At 35.1% G+C, this 20,108-nt stretch overlaps 1 protein-coding gene across 1 annotated transcript in view; it reads left to right on the forward strand.

The window, feature by feature from the left end:
- The window catches only part of Foxj3 (forkhead box J3), a 108,841-nt gene that overhangs the window by 78,364 nt on the left and 10,369 nt on the right, over positions 1-20,108 (forward strand). Inside the window, 5 exon segments of the mRNA XM_047552177.1 lie at positions 3,791-3,892; positions 12,157-12,285; positions 15,628-15,727; positions 15,730-15,801; positions 17,703-18,119. Coding sequence (XP_047408133.1) covers positions 3,791-3,892; positions 12,157-12,285; positions 15,628-15,727; positions 15,730-15,801; positions 17,703-18,119 — 820 coding nt within the window.

The raw sequence follows: 20,108 nt of genomic DNA on the forward strand, positions 1-20,108 counted from the left end.
TTAGTTTTTCTTTATTTTAATTAATTAAATTAATTTTCTCAGGGCTTTTTTTTTTTTTTTTTTAAGTTTTTATTGTAGAGGACTTGCATGTTTCCAGTTAGATTTAATGCTGAATATTTTGTTTTCTGATGAGTTATGATGATTTGAGTTTTAAGTACATTTTCTAATTGCTGGTGCCAGGATATAAAATTAATTTTTTCTATTAACCTTTGTATGTTCTGATCTTATTAGTTCTAATAGATGCCCTGGGATATTCTATATGAATAATTATATCACCTGGAAATATAGTTTTCCTTTCCCTTTCCTTTCCTTCCCAGGCCTACTTCTCCTCTGCACCTGAGGATGTGATACTTACAGGCTACATTTAACTGAGCCTTCCTTTTTTAACCCTTTCTGACAATCTCTGCTTTTTCATTGATAAGTTTTTATTAAATATGTAATTAATGTATATTAACATTTACATTTAACATGTAATTGATAGGGTTGATATTGGTAAACCTCGTGTTTTTTGTTTGACCTCTATGTTTTAGATTTCCCCCTTTCTTGCATTTTAAATTATTTGGTTGAATTTTAGTATTCCATTTTAATTTATGTTTTGGCTGTTTAGCTGTGTTTGTCTACATATTTATATCTAAGGATTTCAACATACATCCCTAAGCTTCTGCAGTCTATTCAGTTACTATTTTACCACTTCATAAAATATGTAGAAATCTTCCAATCATTTCCTTACCATTTCCCGTAATAGTAATATGTATTACGTCTGCTTCCATCATAAATCTCAAAAAATAGCATTATAACTTTTGCCTTAAATAATCTTAATGTGAGTTTTTTAAATGTGAGAGGAAACATTATTTTGTTTTTTTGGTACTGGAGATTGGGCCCAGGAACACTTCACTGAACTACACTCCCAATTCTTTTAAATTTTATTTTGAGAGAGGATCTTGTTAAGTTCAACTCAGAGTTTAAGTTCTCACTCTCGCCTTTTGTGGGTAGGGATTCTACTTTGAATTGGATTCTTGAGGATTCTGATTTGATCCTAATTTATATATGCATGATTCAGGGGTCAGCTTGAGACTTTTGTAGATGTTCATACACAGGATTGGGGAATCTCTTTTGACTTTACTCCTTATGAGATTTCCTTCTCTATTCAGTGGCTGACAGTTTACCTGGACTCTTTTCTCTCTAGTTCCTCTTGACAGCATTAGCTGTTCATTCTTCTGGTTTCCAACATTGGGACCAAACTGTATCAAAATGGGAAATTCATTCACATACTGGTTTCTCAGAATTCTGCCTTCTCTCCACAATCTGCCTACTTTATTTCCTCAGAATCCTTAGATAGCTGTTTTTTCCCCACCACTATAGTTTGTATTTGTTAATTACAGAAGTTTGGTCTGTATGAGTGTCACACTGCTTTATTGGAAGTGGAAGATACCTTTTACAAACTGATTGGTGTCATCCAGATTGGATTCATTGATACTGTATTTGTCCAGAATTTGGTTTTAGTACATTATGGGATGCCTAGACCCACTGGCTAATTTATTCATTAGACTACTTTTTGCCTGTTAATAAGAATCAGTGTACCTACAAGTAAAAAATATATGCCATACTATTGAGACTAAGCATGTAAAGAAAGTGCCCTTTAAGTGGAAGTACCTGTGAAAGATTGTTTAAAAATTTTTTTTATACTGGGGATTGAACCCAGGAGTGTTTTACTACTAAGCTGCATCCCCACCACACCCTTTTTATTTTTTATTTGGAGGCAGGGTCTTACTAACTCGCTGAAGCTGACCTTGAACTTGGAATCCTCCTGCCTCAGCCTCCAAGTTATTAGGATTATAAGTGTGTACTCTGTGTCTAGCTCTGTGAAAGAATATTAATTAAAAGATTTTTTTAAAATTTACTATCTAATTTCTAATAACTGAAGCCATGAATCTGTGTGGGAATATGGTGCCTCATACTAAAGTTGTCTCCTTTCTCATTACTCACCATTGAGTATTCCTTTGCACATTCTGGCATTGCTGATCCTAGTGGTTATCATAGTAACTAGCATTATTGTGTTTCAGGTAAAGTGTTAGGTGTTTCATAAATTATTCCACTAATGGTTGTAGCAAACCTGAGGGAAATGGCACGATCCTTGTGTAGATGAGAAAACAAGCATAAAAATCAACTAATCTGTATCATATCGCCCAGTATAGGTTTCTCTCTTCCTACCAGTGGGGGAGAATGAGAATTAGTGAACCAGTCCTTTGGACTAAGGTGACTCAATTGAGTTAGGGGAACGTGAGATTTGCAGCTTTCTAAAGTAATCTGCTATGTTAATTTAATATAACTAAGTTGGTGGGCACCAAAATTGAAGCATAAACCAAGTTATCTTTGTGGTTCTTCCATTTATATTTTTTATTTCTTTTGCATTTTTGCCTCATTATTAATGAGTACCCAGAACCTCCATGCTGGACTCTCAGCTTGTAAGGATGGCTCTAGTTGTTTTCCTTTTTTTTTTTTTTTTCCCCATCTTTTTTTCATGTTCACTGTCCTCAAATTTGTTGGATTATCTGATGAAAGACACTCATGCTGAGGAATTTAGTGTTTAATAGATTAATCTCTGAAATGTGCCTCTGTGAAATTATTCTCTTGCTCATTCAGTATTATCTGTTTTCTTTTCGTGTCTAGTGCTGAGGGTAGAATCCAGGGCTTGTGCATACTGGGCAAGCACTGTACTCCTGAGCTACAAGCCCAGCCCATTTTATCTTTTTAAAAATGCATATCCAGTTGGTGTCATATATAGGACAAATACTTTTTGCCAGAGAGTGAATATTCATGAAATTGACATCATAGCCACATATTATCTATCTTTGCCGTTCTTTAATTTTCACCATTGAAGTTGAACTTTTGAGGACTCACTAAAGTAATGAAAGTCTCTTGCAGAGAGAGAGATGTTGTTACACTATATATATTCAGAATTCTAAATGTAGAAAAACTTCTGTATTACTTTTGACATACAACCAAGCTTTATAAATAATGCGTATGAACTTTTATATTTAGAATATTGCTTAGTTTCTCTTAACCACAAAGTAAGAACAATAAAACAATACCAGAGAGGCTTAGAGGGATTTTTCTGTCAGGTAAAATTCCAAGCTAATAGGTTGGATTGGAAGAATATGTATAGCTCTTGTTCCACAAGGTTATTCAGATGTCTAGATTCTTTCTGATTGTGTTTTTCTAATGTTTCCCAGGGAATTCTCAGCTTTATGATTAAGCAAGACTATCATCACCATATCTACTCTAGTTTGCAGTAAGAGGGAACAAGAGACTGTAGGACAATCAAATCCCTTTCAAAGACATGTAGCAGAAATTGCACATGTCATTCTTATTGCATCCCATTGGCTACACCTTAGTTACATGACCCACAGCTATTTGCAAGTGAATCTGGAAAAGGTAGTCTCTAACTGGATAACCATGAGTAAATAATTAGAATTTGATCATTTAAGGGGAGAAGGGAGAAATGAAAAGAGGACCATTAGCCATCTTCATTACAGAAGTTTATTCATAGTTTTTGGCAACCTATCCTGCAGCCTATTAGAAGAGTTGTTAGGGAATAGCTGTAATAATGGACTTTGTGTTAGCAGATCAGTAGCATCCTAAAATATAATAGAAGAGATTTCAGTAGCTCTTTATTTTCAGAAACAAAGCACAGAACCAGATGTTGGAGAATTGATGAAATTCCTTCAAATTGTGTTAAAATTGCTGGATATATGAGATAATAATTATTTATTTTGTTCTTATATTTTAGGCCTCAACTCCATATAGCATAGATTCAGATTCTTTGGGAATGGAGTGTATTATTTCGGGAAGTGCCTCTCCAACTCTGGCAATCAACACTGTGACTAACAAAGTAATTCCATTTTTTAAACATTTTTGAAATGTCCTTGAATAATACATTTTATTTGCTTTAATAATGACAATAGAGTTCTATATGGTTGAGTTTAAAGGTGGTGTAGATTTGTCTACACCATATATGGCAGCTTTCAAACTGAATCCAGAATGTTTTGAGGTATGAACAAATTAAAAGAAAATATTACTTTGGAGAAATTGGAATATGCTTATTTTGAAGTTTTATACTAATTTAAATTCTTGACTCTGCTAGTTTCCATTATTAGAATTTTTGAGCTAGCATTTTATTGGATCAATTTGTTTTAAAACCTTGGTTACATCTCTGCATATATGGTTGAAAAAGATTGTCACATTCCAGGAAGTCATCAGACTCTAGTAAAATAAATAATTTGGGCAACCTCAGGGTTCATTGTAACAGTGGTCAATCTGTTTTTTTGGTATTGAGGTCTAGGAACATACCTAGAAATAGTATATGATAGTCTGCTGCATTTTTTTTGTGATGCGAGGGTTAAAACTTAGTGCCAGGTCATAAGATATGTGGTGGGATACTAATGTCTCTTCTTTACAAATAGTATTTAAATCTTTACATGGCAATATTTTAATCTCATATTTTAAAACTCTAAAAAGGTCTGGGAGGTTAATGAGGTAATGTAGTTTTGTGCATCTGTTTCCTCCCCTACCAGAAGTGAGTTTCTTAAAGCCACACATCTCATGCTCATGCTCACACTCTTTCAGTCTTACTCTCTCTCTGTTTCTCTAGCTTTCACACACACTTTCTTCCGTCTGACTTTCACTGGCACTTGAATTATTTCTCTCGTTCTTTCACTTGCTCATGCAGACACATAAATACAATACCATATGTACATAGTAATATAGTATTTATAAAATCTTTTTGCTTGTAAAAATATAATGAATAAACAGAAGACAGCTTTATTGATAGTGACATAATCAGATTTCCAATTTAGGAAAGGAAACCAGCAGCCGATGTATAGAGCAGTGGTTTTTCCCACTGATAGCCTATATAGTAATCACATCACAATTCCTTAGGAAGGAATTTTTACTGCTGGTGGTGGTAATACCAGGATTTCAGTACTGTCCTACCAACTTTTACTCTGTTTTTATGAATAAGGCCTAGAAATTTGTTTTTTTTTAAATCATATCTAATCATGGCCACCTAGCCTGGAGAAGTTCTGGTGAAGTGGATGGGTTGAAATCAGAAATTTGTAATACTGCTGTTTGCTGTAGTCTGTTATAAATGCTAAGGGGCTAAACATAGGCAGTTGTGGTTATTAGGAGGCAGTTAGAAAGTAGTAATGCTGGGATTTTTTGAGCAAATAATGGGTGTCAAAGGTGATGGATTTTTGTACATCTCCTTTTAGATACAGAGTAGCTAGTATCATACAAACCCTTCTGCCCCTCTGTATAAAATATCCACCCCCCCCACACACACACAAGTCATGTACATGATAAAAAAGAGGAAGGAGACAATGGAGACCAAGACAACATTCTGGTTGTGTCAGGGACCAGGATCCTTGAAAAGGTGAACACACTGAGATAAGCCCTGCAAATTTCCTTGTAATTCATGATCTTCCAGAAGGAGAGCACCTTGGTAAATAGGTTTTCAAGATGTTACCTGACAAAGTTTTTGTTCTGTAATAGCATACCAAAATAGATAGCTTCAACTGATTTTAGAGTTATAGTTGAATATTCTTCTTGTAAGAAACAAACTGAATTCTGGAGGAAGATAACAGCATCTAGAACTCTGTAATTTCATGAATTACTGATTATAATTTCACACCTTACAAACCACTGCTCTGGAGTACTGAAAAAAAAAAGTAAAAGAATATACAGTTACTAAGAAAAAAAATAATAAATCCTTGGCTAATCCAAAAGTAACAAAGAGAGGAAAACAAGATGGGAGCAAAGGAAAACAAGTAATATTTAAATCTAATTACATTAGGAATTATATTAAATGTAAATACATTAAATAATTTAAAAGACATTATCAGACCAAATTAAAAAACTCCCCCCATGTACTGTTTATGAGATAGATTTTAAATGAAAAGAAAGACATATTACTTAAAAGAGGTATTTTATTATGAAAACTATGGTAATATTAAATTTGTATACATTGCATAACATAAACTCAAAACTAAAATGATTGAAAGGGAGAAGAGACAAATCCTTGATCATACCATAGTGGTAGTTTTTAACATGTCTCTTTTTGTTACTCTTTTTTTTTTTTTTTTTTTTTTTTTTGCGGTGCTGGGGATCGAACCCAGGGCCTTATGCTTGCAAGGCAAGCACTCTACCAACTGAGCTATAGCCCCAGCCCCTAACATGTCTCTTTTTAAACTCATAGAACAGATAGACAGAAATAAAGACAACAAGCAAAATTATCTCATTAAAAATATAGAAGATTGAACTACAAAATGAGGACATTTAATTCAGTTGACTTATGTAGGATGTTGCATCCAACAGTTGTAGAATATACATTTTTTTAAAATACATGTGGAATAGTTGCCATAATCAATCATTTGGTATTGATCTGTTAGATCCTAAAGGAAATCTCAACAAATCTCTGAAGACTGACATTAACAGCGTATATTTTCCAACACCATGGAATTAAGGTAGAAGTTATAGCAAAAGAAAAGTCAGAAAATTTCTCTGAAAATTGCAAGTTAAGTAGTGAAGTTATAAATAACCTGTGAATCAAAGAAACATCCTGGTAGAAATTAGAATATACTTGGAATTGATCAAAAGTACAAATATGACATCAAAACCTGTGAGATGTAGTTAAAGTAGTAGCTTTAATTACATGTATCTAGACTAAACAAATGCTCAATATTAACAATTAAAGTATCTAGAAACAAAAACAAATCCAATGAAGGTGGAAGAAGCAATAAAAATATGAGAGATCTTTGAAGTTTAAAGTACTTATATAATAGCAATAATCAGCAAATGAGGAGCTCAAGAATATTTATAGGAATATAAAATTATAAGCATAAAAGCAAGGTAAAATTCAGCCAAACAAAAAAGTAGTAGGAAACAACCTATAATGTGAAGAAAATCAGAAACCCAGAAATGACACAGATGATAGAATTAATTTAGAAAAGAATATTTTTAAACAGTTATACATTGAACATGTTTCATGGACACGTGGAAGACATAAGAAACCCAGATTATAGGGTCATTATTCACATATAACATGATTGTTTACCCAGAAAATTTAAAAGAATTGTCAATTAAAAATGGATCAAAGACCTAGGAATTAGACCAGAAGCTTTGCAATTACTAGAAGCAGCTCCAACATACAGGCACTGGCAACAGCTTCTTCAATAGGACTCTGAATGACTTAGTAAGTGGGATGGCATCAAATCAAGAGACTTCTGCACAGTAGAGGAAACAAGAATGTGAAGGGAGAGCCTCCAGAATGGGAGAAGATCTTTTTGCCAGATGTTGTTCTGACAGAGGATTAATATTCAGACTATACACAAAACTCAAAAAAACTTAACACCAAAGAAAACACACACAAAAAAACAAAACAGGGAGGCAAATGAGGTAGATAATCACTTTGAAAGAGAAGAAATACCAACAAATGTATGAAAAAATAGTCAACATCTTTAACCATCAGGGAAATGCAAATCAAAACTATGCCAGGATTTCATCTCACAGCATTTAGAATGGCAGTCATCAAGAATACAAATGATTATAAATGCTGTTGAGAATGGAGGAAGAGGAACACATAAATACACGGTTGATGGAATTGTAAATTGTTATAACCACTATGGAAATGAACATGGAGGTTCCTCTAAAGACTAGTAATGGAACCACCATGAGACCCAGCTATACTACTGAAAGAATTTAAACTTATTCAAAAGAATTAAAGTTAGCATACCATAGTGATACTGCATGCCTATGTTTATAGTAGCATAATTCACGGTAGCCAAATTTGGAACCAGCCTAGGTGTCTGTTAGCCAATGAATGGATAAAGAAAATGTGATATATATTATACCATGAAGTTTTATACAGTCATAAAGAAGAATGAAGTTATGTCCATTTGTAGAAAAAAAGGATGGAATTTGAGAGCATTATGTTATGTGAAATAAGCCATACTCAGAAAGTCAAGAGTCATGTTTTTCTCTCGTATGTGGAAGCTGGAAGGAAAAATTGGGGGAAAATGTGTGTGAAGTGGGGAAGGTTTCATGAAAATATAACGGAGACCAATGAAGTAGATAGATGAACGGGAGCAGGAAGAGGAAAAGAGGTACTGGGGAATGAAATTGACCATTTTTTTTTATGTGGGTGTACAAATCTGTAACAATGAATTCAACTATTATGTATAATTACAGTGCACTGATAAAAAATTTTAAAAAGAAATCTATAGATAAAGTCTTTAGAGCTTTAATAAGTAAATTTAGCAAGGTTTCTTATTAAAAGATCATGGTTTTAGAAATCAGTTGTACTAGCCACAGAAAGTAAAATTTAAAAGGTAACATGTTAGCAATTCAAAAACATGAAATACTGAAGATTAAATGAAGGATGAACTTTATATAGAAACTAAAAATCACTGAGTTAAAACAAAGACAATATAACTAAAGAGATGTACAATTTTCAGGCAGAAAACTATTATAAGTGTGGTATTGGCATAAGAGTAAACTCAACAGAACTAAGTGGTGCTAAATCAATGAGTGGGGAAAAAAAACCACATTTTTTTGTATTAAAGTCAATTTCAGGTGAATTTGAGGCCTAAATATAAATAATAAAATAACAAAGTTCTCAGTGGTAGAGCATTTGTGTATTATGTAAACTGCCAATAAAGTTGCACATGATTTCGGTGTGTCTAGAGAGACCTAACTAGCTCCACCCCTAAGTTCATTTTAAAATAAAATAGAAATCGTAAAGATTAAGAACAGATATTAATGCAGTGAAAAACAAGACTTTGTGAAAAGGAAATCATATGATACATGGTTCTACTTACCTTTCAGTACTGATAGAAGTCCACGTAGAGGTTACTTATGACAGGAAATGTGGAAGGATTATCAGTTAATTTTGAAGGATGACTGGGAGAGAGCACAGCAGGCCTTCTGGAGTGCTGGTGCTATAGTGTATCAGTAATTCTCAGACTTTGGTAGGTCTGTGGCTGCATGGGTAACCAAGACCTTTATAGGGAGTCCATGAGGTCTAAACTGTTTTCTTAATAATAGACATTTGTCTTTTTCTTATATTTTTATTTTCATTGCTGTGACAAAAGTGATGGTGTGTACACCTGTGGCATTTTAACACAGATCAAGGCAATAACATATAACTGTACAGTCATTGTATTTTACTGCTGTACACTGAGTTTTTAAAAAAACCTTTATTTTGGAAAGTAGTTTTATTAAGTTGTAGCCTTTCAGTTTACATCTTTTAGTATACTGTACGATGACATGGGAGGATGCATGAAACATTTGTTAGGTACTGATATGCAGTGGTTGCTTTAAGAAAAGCTGTTTGTGAGATTTGAGTTGGTAGCTCAATTACCTACTGTTTTCATAGATCACTGTTTTTACTTGAAAGAACAACTGATAATGATTATTTAATCTTAGTGTTTGTCAGATACTTTCTTGAAAATGAACAAAGTGAATCTGGTCATTTCAAGGAAAACAACTGTTCATGTCTGTTTCCTGTGGTAAAAATTGAGCTTTTAAGTGGGGTGGGGGAAGAAAATGAATTTAGGGAGACATATTAATTACAGTGAGTCTGAGTCCCAGTTTTTAAAAAGATGTTTCTAATGAGATTGGGATGATGTTAACGAGTGTAATTTTTGATGTTGTAAGATGAAATACAACAACATACAGAAGGTCTGCATAATTTGGCAAATCATTATTTTCCAAATGACCAATATATGATGTTATAAAATTATGCTTTGATAAACGATTCATTTAAAGTACAAGGTAGAACAGTAGATTTTAATGGAGCAGAGCATAAAAAATTTATTGCCATAGTTTCACATACCACATTGCAGTTTATCTTTTTAAAATTGTCACTTGAGCCATGTAGGAGCCACACCTGTAATCCCAGTGACTGGGGAGGCTGAAGCAGGAGAATTGCAAGTTGGAGGCCAGCCTGGCAACTTAGTGAGACACTGTCTCTAAATGAAAAGTAAAAAGGACTGGAGATGAAACTCGATGTGAGGCCCCAGTACTGGCAAAACAAACATTTGTTGTGTTTTGGTGTAGTATCAAGAAGAGTATCCACAGTTACATGTAAAGTTGATGAAAACATTCCTTTTATTACCAAGTTTTCTTTCTGCACTTCCACTCAAACAGCACTTTGGAACAGATTAAATGTAGAAGCAGAATCTTATGTTTTCTGTTAAGTTAGAGATTTAGATTTACAAAGATGTAAAATAGTACTACTCTTCTCATCTTATTTATTGGGGAACATATTTTCATTTTAATGTGTAATTGGGTTTGTAATTGTTATTTTTACATGAATTTTACTTTCAAATACACCAGTTACAGAACCTCCCTGGCTTCCTTTTTTTGGGGAGGGGTACCAGGGATTGAATTTAGGGGCACTTGACCACTGAGCCGCAGCTCCAGCCCTATTTTGTGTTCTGTTGAGAGATAGGGTCTAACTGAGTTGCTTAGCACCTCTGTTGCTGAGACTGACTTTGAACTTGCGATCCTCCTCCTCAGGCTCCCAAGCCACTGGGATAACAGGCGCGTGCCACCATGCTCAGCTGGTGGCTTCTTAATTTTTAAGACTGAAGAAAGAGGTAGGAGATCAGAGTTGGAGAAGTGCTAGTCTATACTTTGATCTGGGTAGTGATTACATGGGTGTACCCAGCTTGCAAAAAATAAAATAATTTGTGCACTTTTTTTTTATATATTTCAATAAAAATGTTTATCCTCCCTCCAAGTAAAAACAAAATGCATTGTCCAAAATGATGAAGAGTATTTCTGGCTTGAGTGGTAGATGGACAGGAGAGAATGAGCAGCTGAGAAAATGACCATGGGATGTTTGTAATTTGTTAATAATGTTTTGTAGCTTTTTAATTATTCATAGGGTTCTTTAGTGTTGATTTTGTGAAATTTATACTGTAATTATTCACCAAAAAAAATCTTGGCCAGAATTTTCTTCATTATTATTTTTTTTTCCCCTTACATTTTTCCTAGACATTTATTTCCAGCTGATGCAAATGTGGGACACTTTGGTTTTGCCTTAAGTGTAGAGATGTATGTACCTAGTTTTTCATGTATTCCACCGGTTTTTTTTTTTTTTTTTTTGGCAAATGTTAGCGAGCATTGAGCATAACCCTGTTTTTAACACAGAGAGGATGATCAGTTGGTAACTGATAACTCATACTGAGCAGAAAGCTCTATGTCGTTTTCAGTTACTTATGGGGAAATCCAAGGAGGGAGGTAATAGTCTAGTAGCAGATAAAAATTTGCTACAAATTAGTTAGAACATAGAGGCAAATGTATTAATTGTTCTCATGGAAGAAGAAGCATAGAAGGAAAAGTGGAGAATAGCATCTGAACAGAACCTTGAAGAACATATAAGGCTAGTTTTCTTTAAAAAAAAAAAAAAAAAAAAAACAACTTTTTTTGCCTTCTAATTAAAAACTGCAATGATTATTATAGACAAACTGTACTAATTAACCTTATCAATGGTAAAAGTCCATAGCAGTTCCCATCCCCTTCCAGTTTATCATATTGTTAAGAGTTTGATATAGAGTCCTTCACATCTAATATGTACAATAGCATATTATTTTTTAAAATTCGATCACATATCTATAGTTTTATGAGTATAGGACATTGTTTCCAATTTGTAATATCATAAATACTGGTCCCTGTGATTTTCTTTAATCCTAGTTTTTTTTGTTTGTATAGTGTTTTTCATGCCTAAGATTTTGATAGAGCAGTAATTTTGTTTAGAGTTTAAACAAAAATGAACTTGTGCATTGTAGAAATATTTAACAGTAAAAATATGTAATCTTACTACAGGCATAATTTTTGTTAACTAATTATGCCTGATAAATTGAATTTATGTATTACTCGATAGATATGATCTTTAGTTGAAAAGTATTGAGCAAATTATTTCATGGAGAACGTGGAGTTAATAATGAGGAGCATGGAATTGGGTTAATGCTGAAGGAAAGACCACTGATGTTTTGTCTTCTTGCCATATGCCTGCTCAATTGTGTTTTTTGTAAAACTGCTTTAAAAGTATTTTAGGAACTACTTATTCAGTTGTTGCTCTCTTTTTCATTCCAGGTAACATTGTACAACACTGATCAGGATGGTAGTGATAGCCCACGCAGTAGCCTTAACAACAGTCTCTCAGACCAGAGTTTGGCATCTGTTAATTTGAACAGTGTTGGGAGTGTGCATAGTTATACCCCGGTAAGTCTTGGTGAATTGACTTCTTTTTGGATAATCATTTATCCAAAACTAACTTAAATTTGCTTAAACCAATTTTAATTAAAATGCAAAAAAATGAAAAATTGCATTTTTTCACTAATCAGTTTATTAATTTAATAAGTAGAGCAAACTTCTATCTGGGTAATGTTTTAATTTGGTGCTTGTATTTTACTGAGTTAAAAGCAAATATATGGATGGTTGTGCTGTATTAAATGCTGAAATATCTGTTCTATGTCTAAGCGGAAAGTAATTAGAGTAGGAAAAAATATGCTATAGTAGAACTATAGTTGATGATATTTTTATTCTTCTTGGGGGGAATTGCCAGACTGTAAAGGAACCTGGGTATAAGTAATGCCCCATGCTAATCTGTTACCTGTTACATGACCCTTGGGTTATCTGATATTTCTTTCCAAACCATCTACTATGATCCTTACAGTTGGGAAGAGAACAAAACCTAAGAGCTGCATCATTACATTGTTCATCAATATAACTTCAATCTTACCAGATCACTCCCTGTTCCACAATGAGTAAATAGGAAAAAGTTCACACAGGACAAAGATATAAAGGGAGGGACTTGAGATAAGAAAATAATGCAAGGGAAACAAAAATTAGCAGAATTAAAGTTCACATTAAATATAAGGAAAAAAACAAATTTGACTCTTCAAAATTGTCTTCAGTGTTTTGGAAAAAATATTCTCTCAGAATGCAGAAGAAACAAAAAAAGGAGTAAAAATTATGTAAAAGAAGACAAAAAATATGGAAAACTTAGAATTGTAAGTACCTCTGCTGAAAAAAATCAAAAAAGGTCATACAGAGGCAGTTTTCAGAAGTAATAGAAGTTAGGAGTTCCTGAGTTCTAAGAAAAATTGCTAGAAAAAAATCCATATTTAGAGACATTGTGGCAAATTAAAAAATTTGAAAAATAATCACCCCTATAAATACTCTGACAGAAGAAATAAGTTACTTATAAAGAAACACAAATCATCAGTACTACTAAGCGTCAGCAGATAATGGAGTACTGTACAGTTTTGAGGGTGTAGGTTTGGAATAACAAGTGTTACACCCAGCCAAATTTTCACTTATATGTGAAGGTAAAAGAAAGTCAGTCATTTATAGGCAGAGTGTAGAAAGTATCCTGCCTTTGTTTTTAGGTGTCCTTCCTGAAAAAAATGACAGTAATCACTTGGGGGATTGGTTCTAGGACCCCCTGGGGGTTATGAAATTTGGATAATCAAATCCCTTATATAAAATGGCATAGTATTTGGACCTGTACACATCCTTCATATACCTTAATTACCTCTAGATCACAATGTAAATGTGATATAGTAGTTGTTATATTATTTAGGTAATGACGGCATGGGGAAAAGTCTACATCTGTTCAGTACATACACATTTTTTTTCCCCCAAATATTTTCAGTTTGTAGTTGGTTGAATCAGTGGATGTGGAGGCATGGATATAGAAAGCCTACTGTGCTTAGCTGATCAGAAGATGAATTAATTTAAAGACTTAGTCATGTTGGAGTCATGACAGAAAAAGGAATATTTGGAGCATTGAAACAAACTAAGCAAAAAATTAATGATTTTAAATTGTTGAGTACAAAAAAAAAAAACTTGAGATGAACAGAAATCAAAGTATACAGAGTCCAGTATCACAGAATACAATAAAAGGAAAAAAAATTACAGGAGCATTTATAGAACTAGGTGACAAAAGTGAAAACTAGTAAGTCTGTTACACCTATCAAGTTTAAGTGGGTTAAATTTCCCTGTTGAAAGTAGACATTGTAGACTGCTATTTTCATCTAATAACAAAATGTCAAGTGGTTAGGTAGTCCTTAAGGAACATTGCAATGGCTGCTACTGCTTGGGTTTGTCACATGTCCACAGATTGAACCTGCAAAATAGTGAATTCTTATGGAAAGAGGCAGTTTTATTACTTGTACAGACTGTTTGAAATCTATGCAAGACTTACTGTAAGTATATAATGAATCTGTATAAGAAATATACAGTATGCAGTCTTCATGTAAGCCAGATCATCATGTCAGTTCCCTCTATCCCACACAGCCACACCAAACCAATAGATAGAAATGACAGACTACACAAGTACTGAGTCATTCTACAGTAGAGGAACAGATTTCATACTACAGCTAAGCCATTATATGACCTGCAGCTGTACCTTTCTTGGGAGGCAGATGAGAAAGGTGCAAAAGCTGCCCCATGGCCACCTCACACAAGACAGGAGAGCAAATGAGAATTTGCTTTGTGAGACCACTGGTTATCTCATGTTCCAGGGTAGTCAAGCTGTTCCCCTAAGGTTTAAATCATCCTCCCACTTTGCAGTGCCCACATGATATGTGTGGTGCCTGGTCACAGTAGTGCCAATGGTGGAGCAATTCTCGTACATAAGATTCATGTTTTTCCAGGTTAGTGCAGAATCCTTAAGGGCATCTTTTTGAATGGCTGGGTAAATTTTCAGTGAGTTTTCAGATTTTAATTTTCAAAATGCCAAACAAATAGTTGTTTTCTATCTTATGATAGTCTTTAATACAGCTGATCTGATCTCCTGTTAATTTTATTTCTTGTTTTGCTGCCTTCCAAGATAATTCTTATATTAAATGTTTTGGTGTTTCCCTCCCCACTATATAGCTGAAGGCCCCGATCTATTATTTTTCCTCAGATTGTCCTTTGGTTTTTCTTGTTTGTTACTGGGGATTGAACGTGCATGCTAGGCACATGCTCTACCACTGAGCCAGTCCCCAAGTGCCTCCTTTGATTTTTATTTCTTCATTCTTATTTACCTTCAATTTCATTCAAAACAAAACAAAACCAAAATTCCTCTAAGAATGAAGTTAGGCATATTGAAACTACAAGCTTTTTTGGGCAATGCCACACATTTGCTCACAGTGCTCATAGTATATGAGTTTATTTTCTTAAAGAATAATTGTAAAAATGAAAGAAAAGTTAGTAGCTTCGTAGTATAGTGGAATTTGAGACCTAGTTGTTTCTGTAGAAATCAAGATGATTCTCCAGAAATGGAAGGTTCCAGCTCTAACTCAGTATGTGTTTTTATCATCTTTGGCATCATTTTCCCCCCTCTTCCCTGAATATGGAAGTTGGATTAGATTTCTGTGGTTTTTAAGATCCACATTAATGATTTTGCTCTCTGTACCCATAAGGGTGCAGCCAGCTAGAGAATGTCCAAAAGACAGTTGATTTCTTTTGGATTCCAGTGTTGTATGTTTACACTAATGTTTTCAGTTAAGTGTGTCATGTAACAAACCAGTTGCAATATAGAGCCTCTGAATTAGTTGCATTTTCTTTTGTTAGGTCACAAACCATCCTGAACCAGTCTCTCAATCATTAACTCCTCAGCAGCAGCCACAGTACAACCTTCCAGAACGAGAAAAACAATTACTTTTCCCAGAATATAATTTGAAGATCTTAGTGCCTCATTTCGGAGCCTTTATAAGTCAGTTTTTGAGCAGTCACTTAGTCAACAAGGTGAGTTTTTTCAAATACCTTTTTTGTAACATAAATTTTATTGAGAAATGGTATGTTAATTATTTTTACACAATAGTGGTTATAAAGTTCCTTAATATTCGAATATTATCATCGCAGTCAGATAATTTTCTTATACCTTTTGTGCCTGTGCTATGCTCTGTATGTATTTATTCTGTATATATTTAGTCAGGCACAGGAATGGCAAATAAGTCATCTTGTATGCCCACTTTAGTTGGTTACTAAGGTGTCCTGGAGCACTGTATTGAAGAATTCTGACTGCATCTATATCATATGGGAAAGACTGTCATGATTAATTAGTGATGTTTGAAATGTAGTGTGTTTGGTGAATGAGGCACCACAAGAATGGATGGGTCTTATTTTTCTTCTGACTGGCATTAGCAGAGGTAGCTGTTGGAATATAGTAGCATAAAGTTTGTGATTTTATGAATGGCACTTATAAGTGAACATACTGGCTAGTGGTAGATCTGAATCTTTATTTTACACACCATACTAAAATCAGATTTTAATCCTAAAAGTGGTATGTAGTATTGCATTTCCACCAAATGTTAACGACAATTTTCTAAGGCAAGATAGAACTTTTTATTTTCTCTCGGTGCTGGGAATCCAAGCCAGAGTCTCATGCATACTAGGAGAGCACTCTTCCACTGATCTGTACCCCAGCCCAAGAACATTTATTATTAACTCTTCTACCATAAAAACCTTAACTTGTTAGGTTTTATGATTGTTCTTCAGTGTGCCCAAGTAGTTTTACTTATAAGTATGAGAACAATTTTATTTTTGTTAAAAAGCTTGATTCCTTTATTAACTGATAATGTCTTGTGAAAATTTTTTTTCATCCAATAGAGAATTCTTTATATTTGGTGCAGTAAAACATTACATAGACTGTCCTTTGGGATATGAAAGTAGCCTAGTTGTGTAAAACCAAACATGTCAGTTAAGATTTACTAACTACCTCACACCAGACATGCATTATTTAACATTAGGCACCTCTGACCTAATCATTTTTGTAGAGCAGCTAACATTTACTGAGCTCTTCTCGCATTTACACCTTGATATTTAATCCTCACAACTCTTTGAAGTGGGTATTATTACCATGCCCATTTAGAGGTGAGATAATTGTGGTTCGTAGAAGTTAATAACTTTTCAAAGTGAGAGAGTGTAAATGACAGTGCAAAGGTTTTGATCCTTTACTTTCTGGTACTATAAAGTATCCACTTTTCAGACCCTAGACTCCTTGTACTTCAAGAATGTTCCATAGAATAATGAAGAAGAGTGGAGGTGGCTTTTTTGTTTTGCTTAGTCTTAGGGACCCTAGCCACTTGGGCATAATGTTTTTGGAGTAGTCAGAGATTAAAAAAAAAAAAAAATCAAAAATAACGAGGCTTTATTTCTCCCCTCATCTTCAAAGTCTTGGTCTTCATACCTACAGAGAAACATCCTGAGTGTGACTCAACACCTTTCCTACTTTTTACCTAGTATTTATCCAGCTTTGAAGACTCAACTCAGATAGCTGTGTTTCTAAGGAAGATGTCTGTCTGTATCTCTAGCCCCTTCTTAGCTAAACAGTCAAGGAGCAAAGCTATTATATTCTGTTGTATACTTTTGCTTAAGTACTTAAATCATGGGCCATAATCTTGTTAAATGTCTTGTCTCTTTCTGTAAACCATGCACTACTCCAGGGCAGGGAATGGTGTTTCTTTCTTTTCTCAGTAATCCCAGAGCCTGCTATATGGTGGATATTCCACAAACACTTGTTAAACTGAACTGCTATTGCTTCCTAAGACAAGAATGCTTTGCTCTCTAAAAATTTAGCAGATGTTTGTCATACAATACAATTGAAATCTGACTGTGAATGATGTTGCTCTCTTTGACTGTTTTAGGTTTGATGAACATCCCTTCTGAATCTTCCCAGCAGTCCCACACTTCGTGTTCCTATCAGCACTCTCCTAGCAGTACAGTGAGCTCTCACCCACACAGCAACCAAAGCAGCCTGACCAACAGTCATGGCAGTGGCCTCAACACCACGGGCAGCAATTCTGTTGCACAAGTCTCACTGTCCCACCCCCAGATGCACACACAGCCGTCTCCACATACACCCCATCGACCGCATGGTTTACCACAGCACCCACAGCGTCCCCAGCACACAGCACCTCACCCACAGCAACACAGCCAGCTCCAGTCCCCTCACCCCCAGCACCCCTCTCCACATCAACACATACAGCACCATCCGAACCATCAGCATCAGACGTTAACACATCAGGCACCCCCACCACCACAACAGGTATCCTGTAATTCTGGTAAGTTTTCATCTCCTGGCATGTGTATGGCTTACTGTGAATTAAGATCTGTTCTTTGTTTTGTGGGCCTCATGTAGCATTTATTTAAAACTCCTTTCACCTGTCTCCTTTTGTGTTTCCTTGCTATAATTCTATAGTTGCAACTTGTTTAACCTATAAGTTGACGTGGGGATTTTCCCAGTTAGAATTTACTATGGAATCATAGCCAAACTCAACAAACCTTGTAGGCTTATTCTTCTGGCCACTACTTCCAGTGAGCCTTTGAGAGGAATTGGGGAGCTGGGTGTGGTGGCTCACGCCTGCAGTTCTAGTGATTCAGGAGACTGAGGTGGGAGGATTACAAATTTGATCAGCATCTTAGCCAGACACTCAAAATTTTACAAAAAATCCTTGGGATCTGGGGATATGGCTTAGTGGCAGAGTACCCCCTGGGTTTAGTCCTTAGTACCACAAAAAAAGGAAGGTGTGGGATGTATTTCTTCTGATGCAGTATGATTCTACATGAAAGCACAGGTTTGTGTTATGAAGACCTCTATTTGAACCCTCATTATGGCTGTAACCTTGGGCAAATTACTTAACTTCTTTTGTCTTGTTATTAGCTTGCCTATTAAAAATGAATCTAAATTCCATGGTGTACAGTGTCATGAGAATCATTGAGACTACAAAAGCAAAATGCCTAGACTAACACTTTTCATATAGTTAATCATGCCTATACCCCCTCTTCTTATTGCTATTCAGGTATTTGATCTCTAGGATGAAAGATTATAAAGAAAAAAACGTTCTTTATACCCTGCCCTTACTTCTGACCCCCAAATCTGTTGCTCTTAAAATAAATCTTCATGGTGGTTTGGGAGACTGAGACAGGAGGATCACAAGTTCAAAGCCAGCCTCAGCAACTGTACAGCGCTAAGCAACTGAGTGAGACCCTGTCTCTAAATGAAATACAAAATAGGGCTGGGGATGTGGTTCAGTGATAGAGTGCTCCTGAGTTCAATCCCTGGTACCAAAATCAGTCAGTCAGTCTTCATGGACTGGGTATGGCAACGTACACCTGTAATGCCAACTATTCAGGAGGCTAAGACAGGAGGATCACAAGTTAAAGGCCAGTCTGGGCAGCATAGCAAATAGAAATAGAAATTGCTCAAAATAGAAATTTTAAAAAGGACTGGATATTTAGCTTAGTGGTAGAAGAGTGTGCCTGTATTCAGTTCCCAGTATTGAAGGAAAAAAAAAAAGAAAGATAGACAGGTGTTGATAATTTCTGGCAAGGTACCTAACTGACATTTTTCACAAGCCAGACAGTCTTTGCCATGTGGAATTCCAAGGGAGTACCATGGGCATGGACTTACCACGTGAATGGGGCCCCTCAGAGTTATGCAAAGTACAGGTCCTCTCAGGCAGCAGTGGCACATGCCCATAATCCAGCTATTTGGGAGGCTTCGAGGGAAGAGAATCACAAGTTTGAGGCCAGCCTGGGTAACATGAGAAATATAAAGGGCCTGAGGATAGCTCAGTGTTAACATTGCTTGCCTAGCAGGCACAAAGCCCTGGGTTCAGTCCCCAGCAAACAACATGTATCAGGCCCTTCCTTCAGCTTGTTTAGCTGATCTCTTGCCCATCACTGATGAGATTGTTTTTTAAAATTTTTTATTTTATTGGTTCTTCTTAGTTATATATGACAGTAGAATCCATTTTGATCAAACTATACAAGCAAGGATGTATCTTATGGTGAGATTTATCTTGGAAGGAATATTTCTAAATACTAGAAAGTGCTAGTTCTTATCCACCAGTTAAACATTGATCATTGTTTCAGGCACTTGGACTGTTGTCAAGAAAATGAGCTTAGATATAGTACATGCTGTCTCATACAAGTTTTGGGGGAAGAATTGATTGAGATGTGAAGAAATTCATACATAGCAGTATACCTGTAACTTTTAGTAAATCTTTGATATTTCTCTTCCCCACAATTGCCAATGAAGTTATTTGAGG

The sequence above is a fragment of the Sciurus carolinensis genome, chromosome 1, assembly GCF_902686445.1.
Source record: "Sciurus carolinensis chromosome 1, mSciCar1.2, whole genome shotgun sequence".
NCBI classification, from domain to species: Eukaryota; Metazoa; Chordata; class Mammalia; order Rodentia; family Sciuridae; genus Sciurus; species Sciurus carolinensis.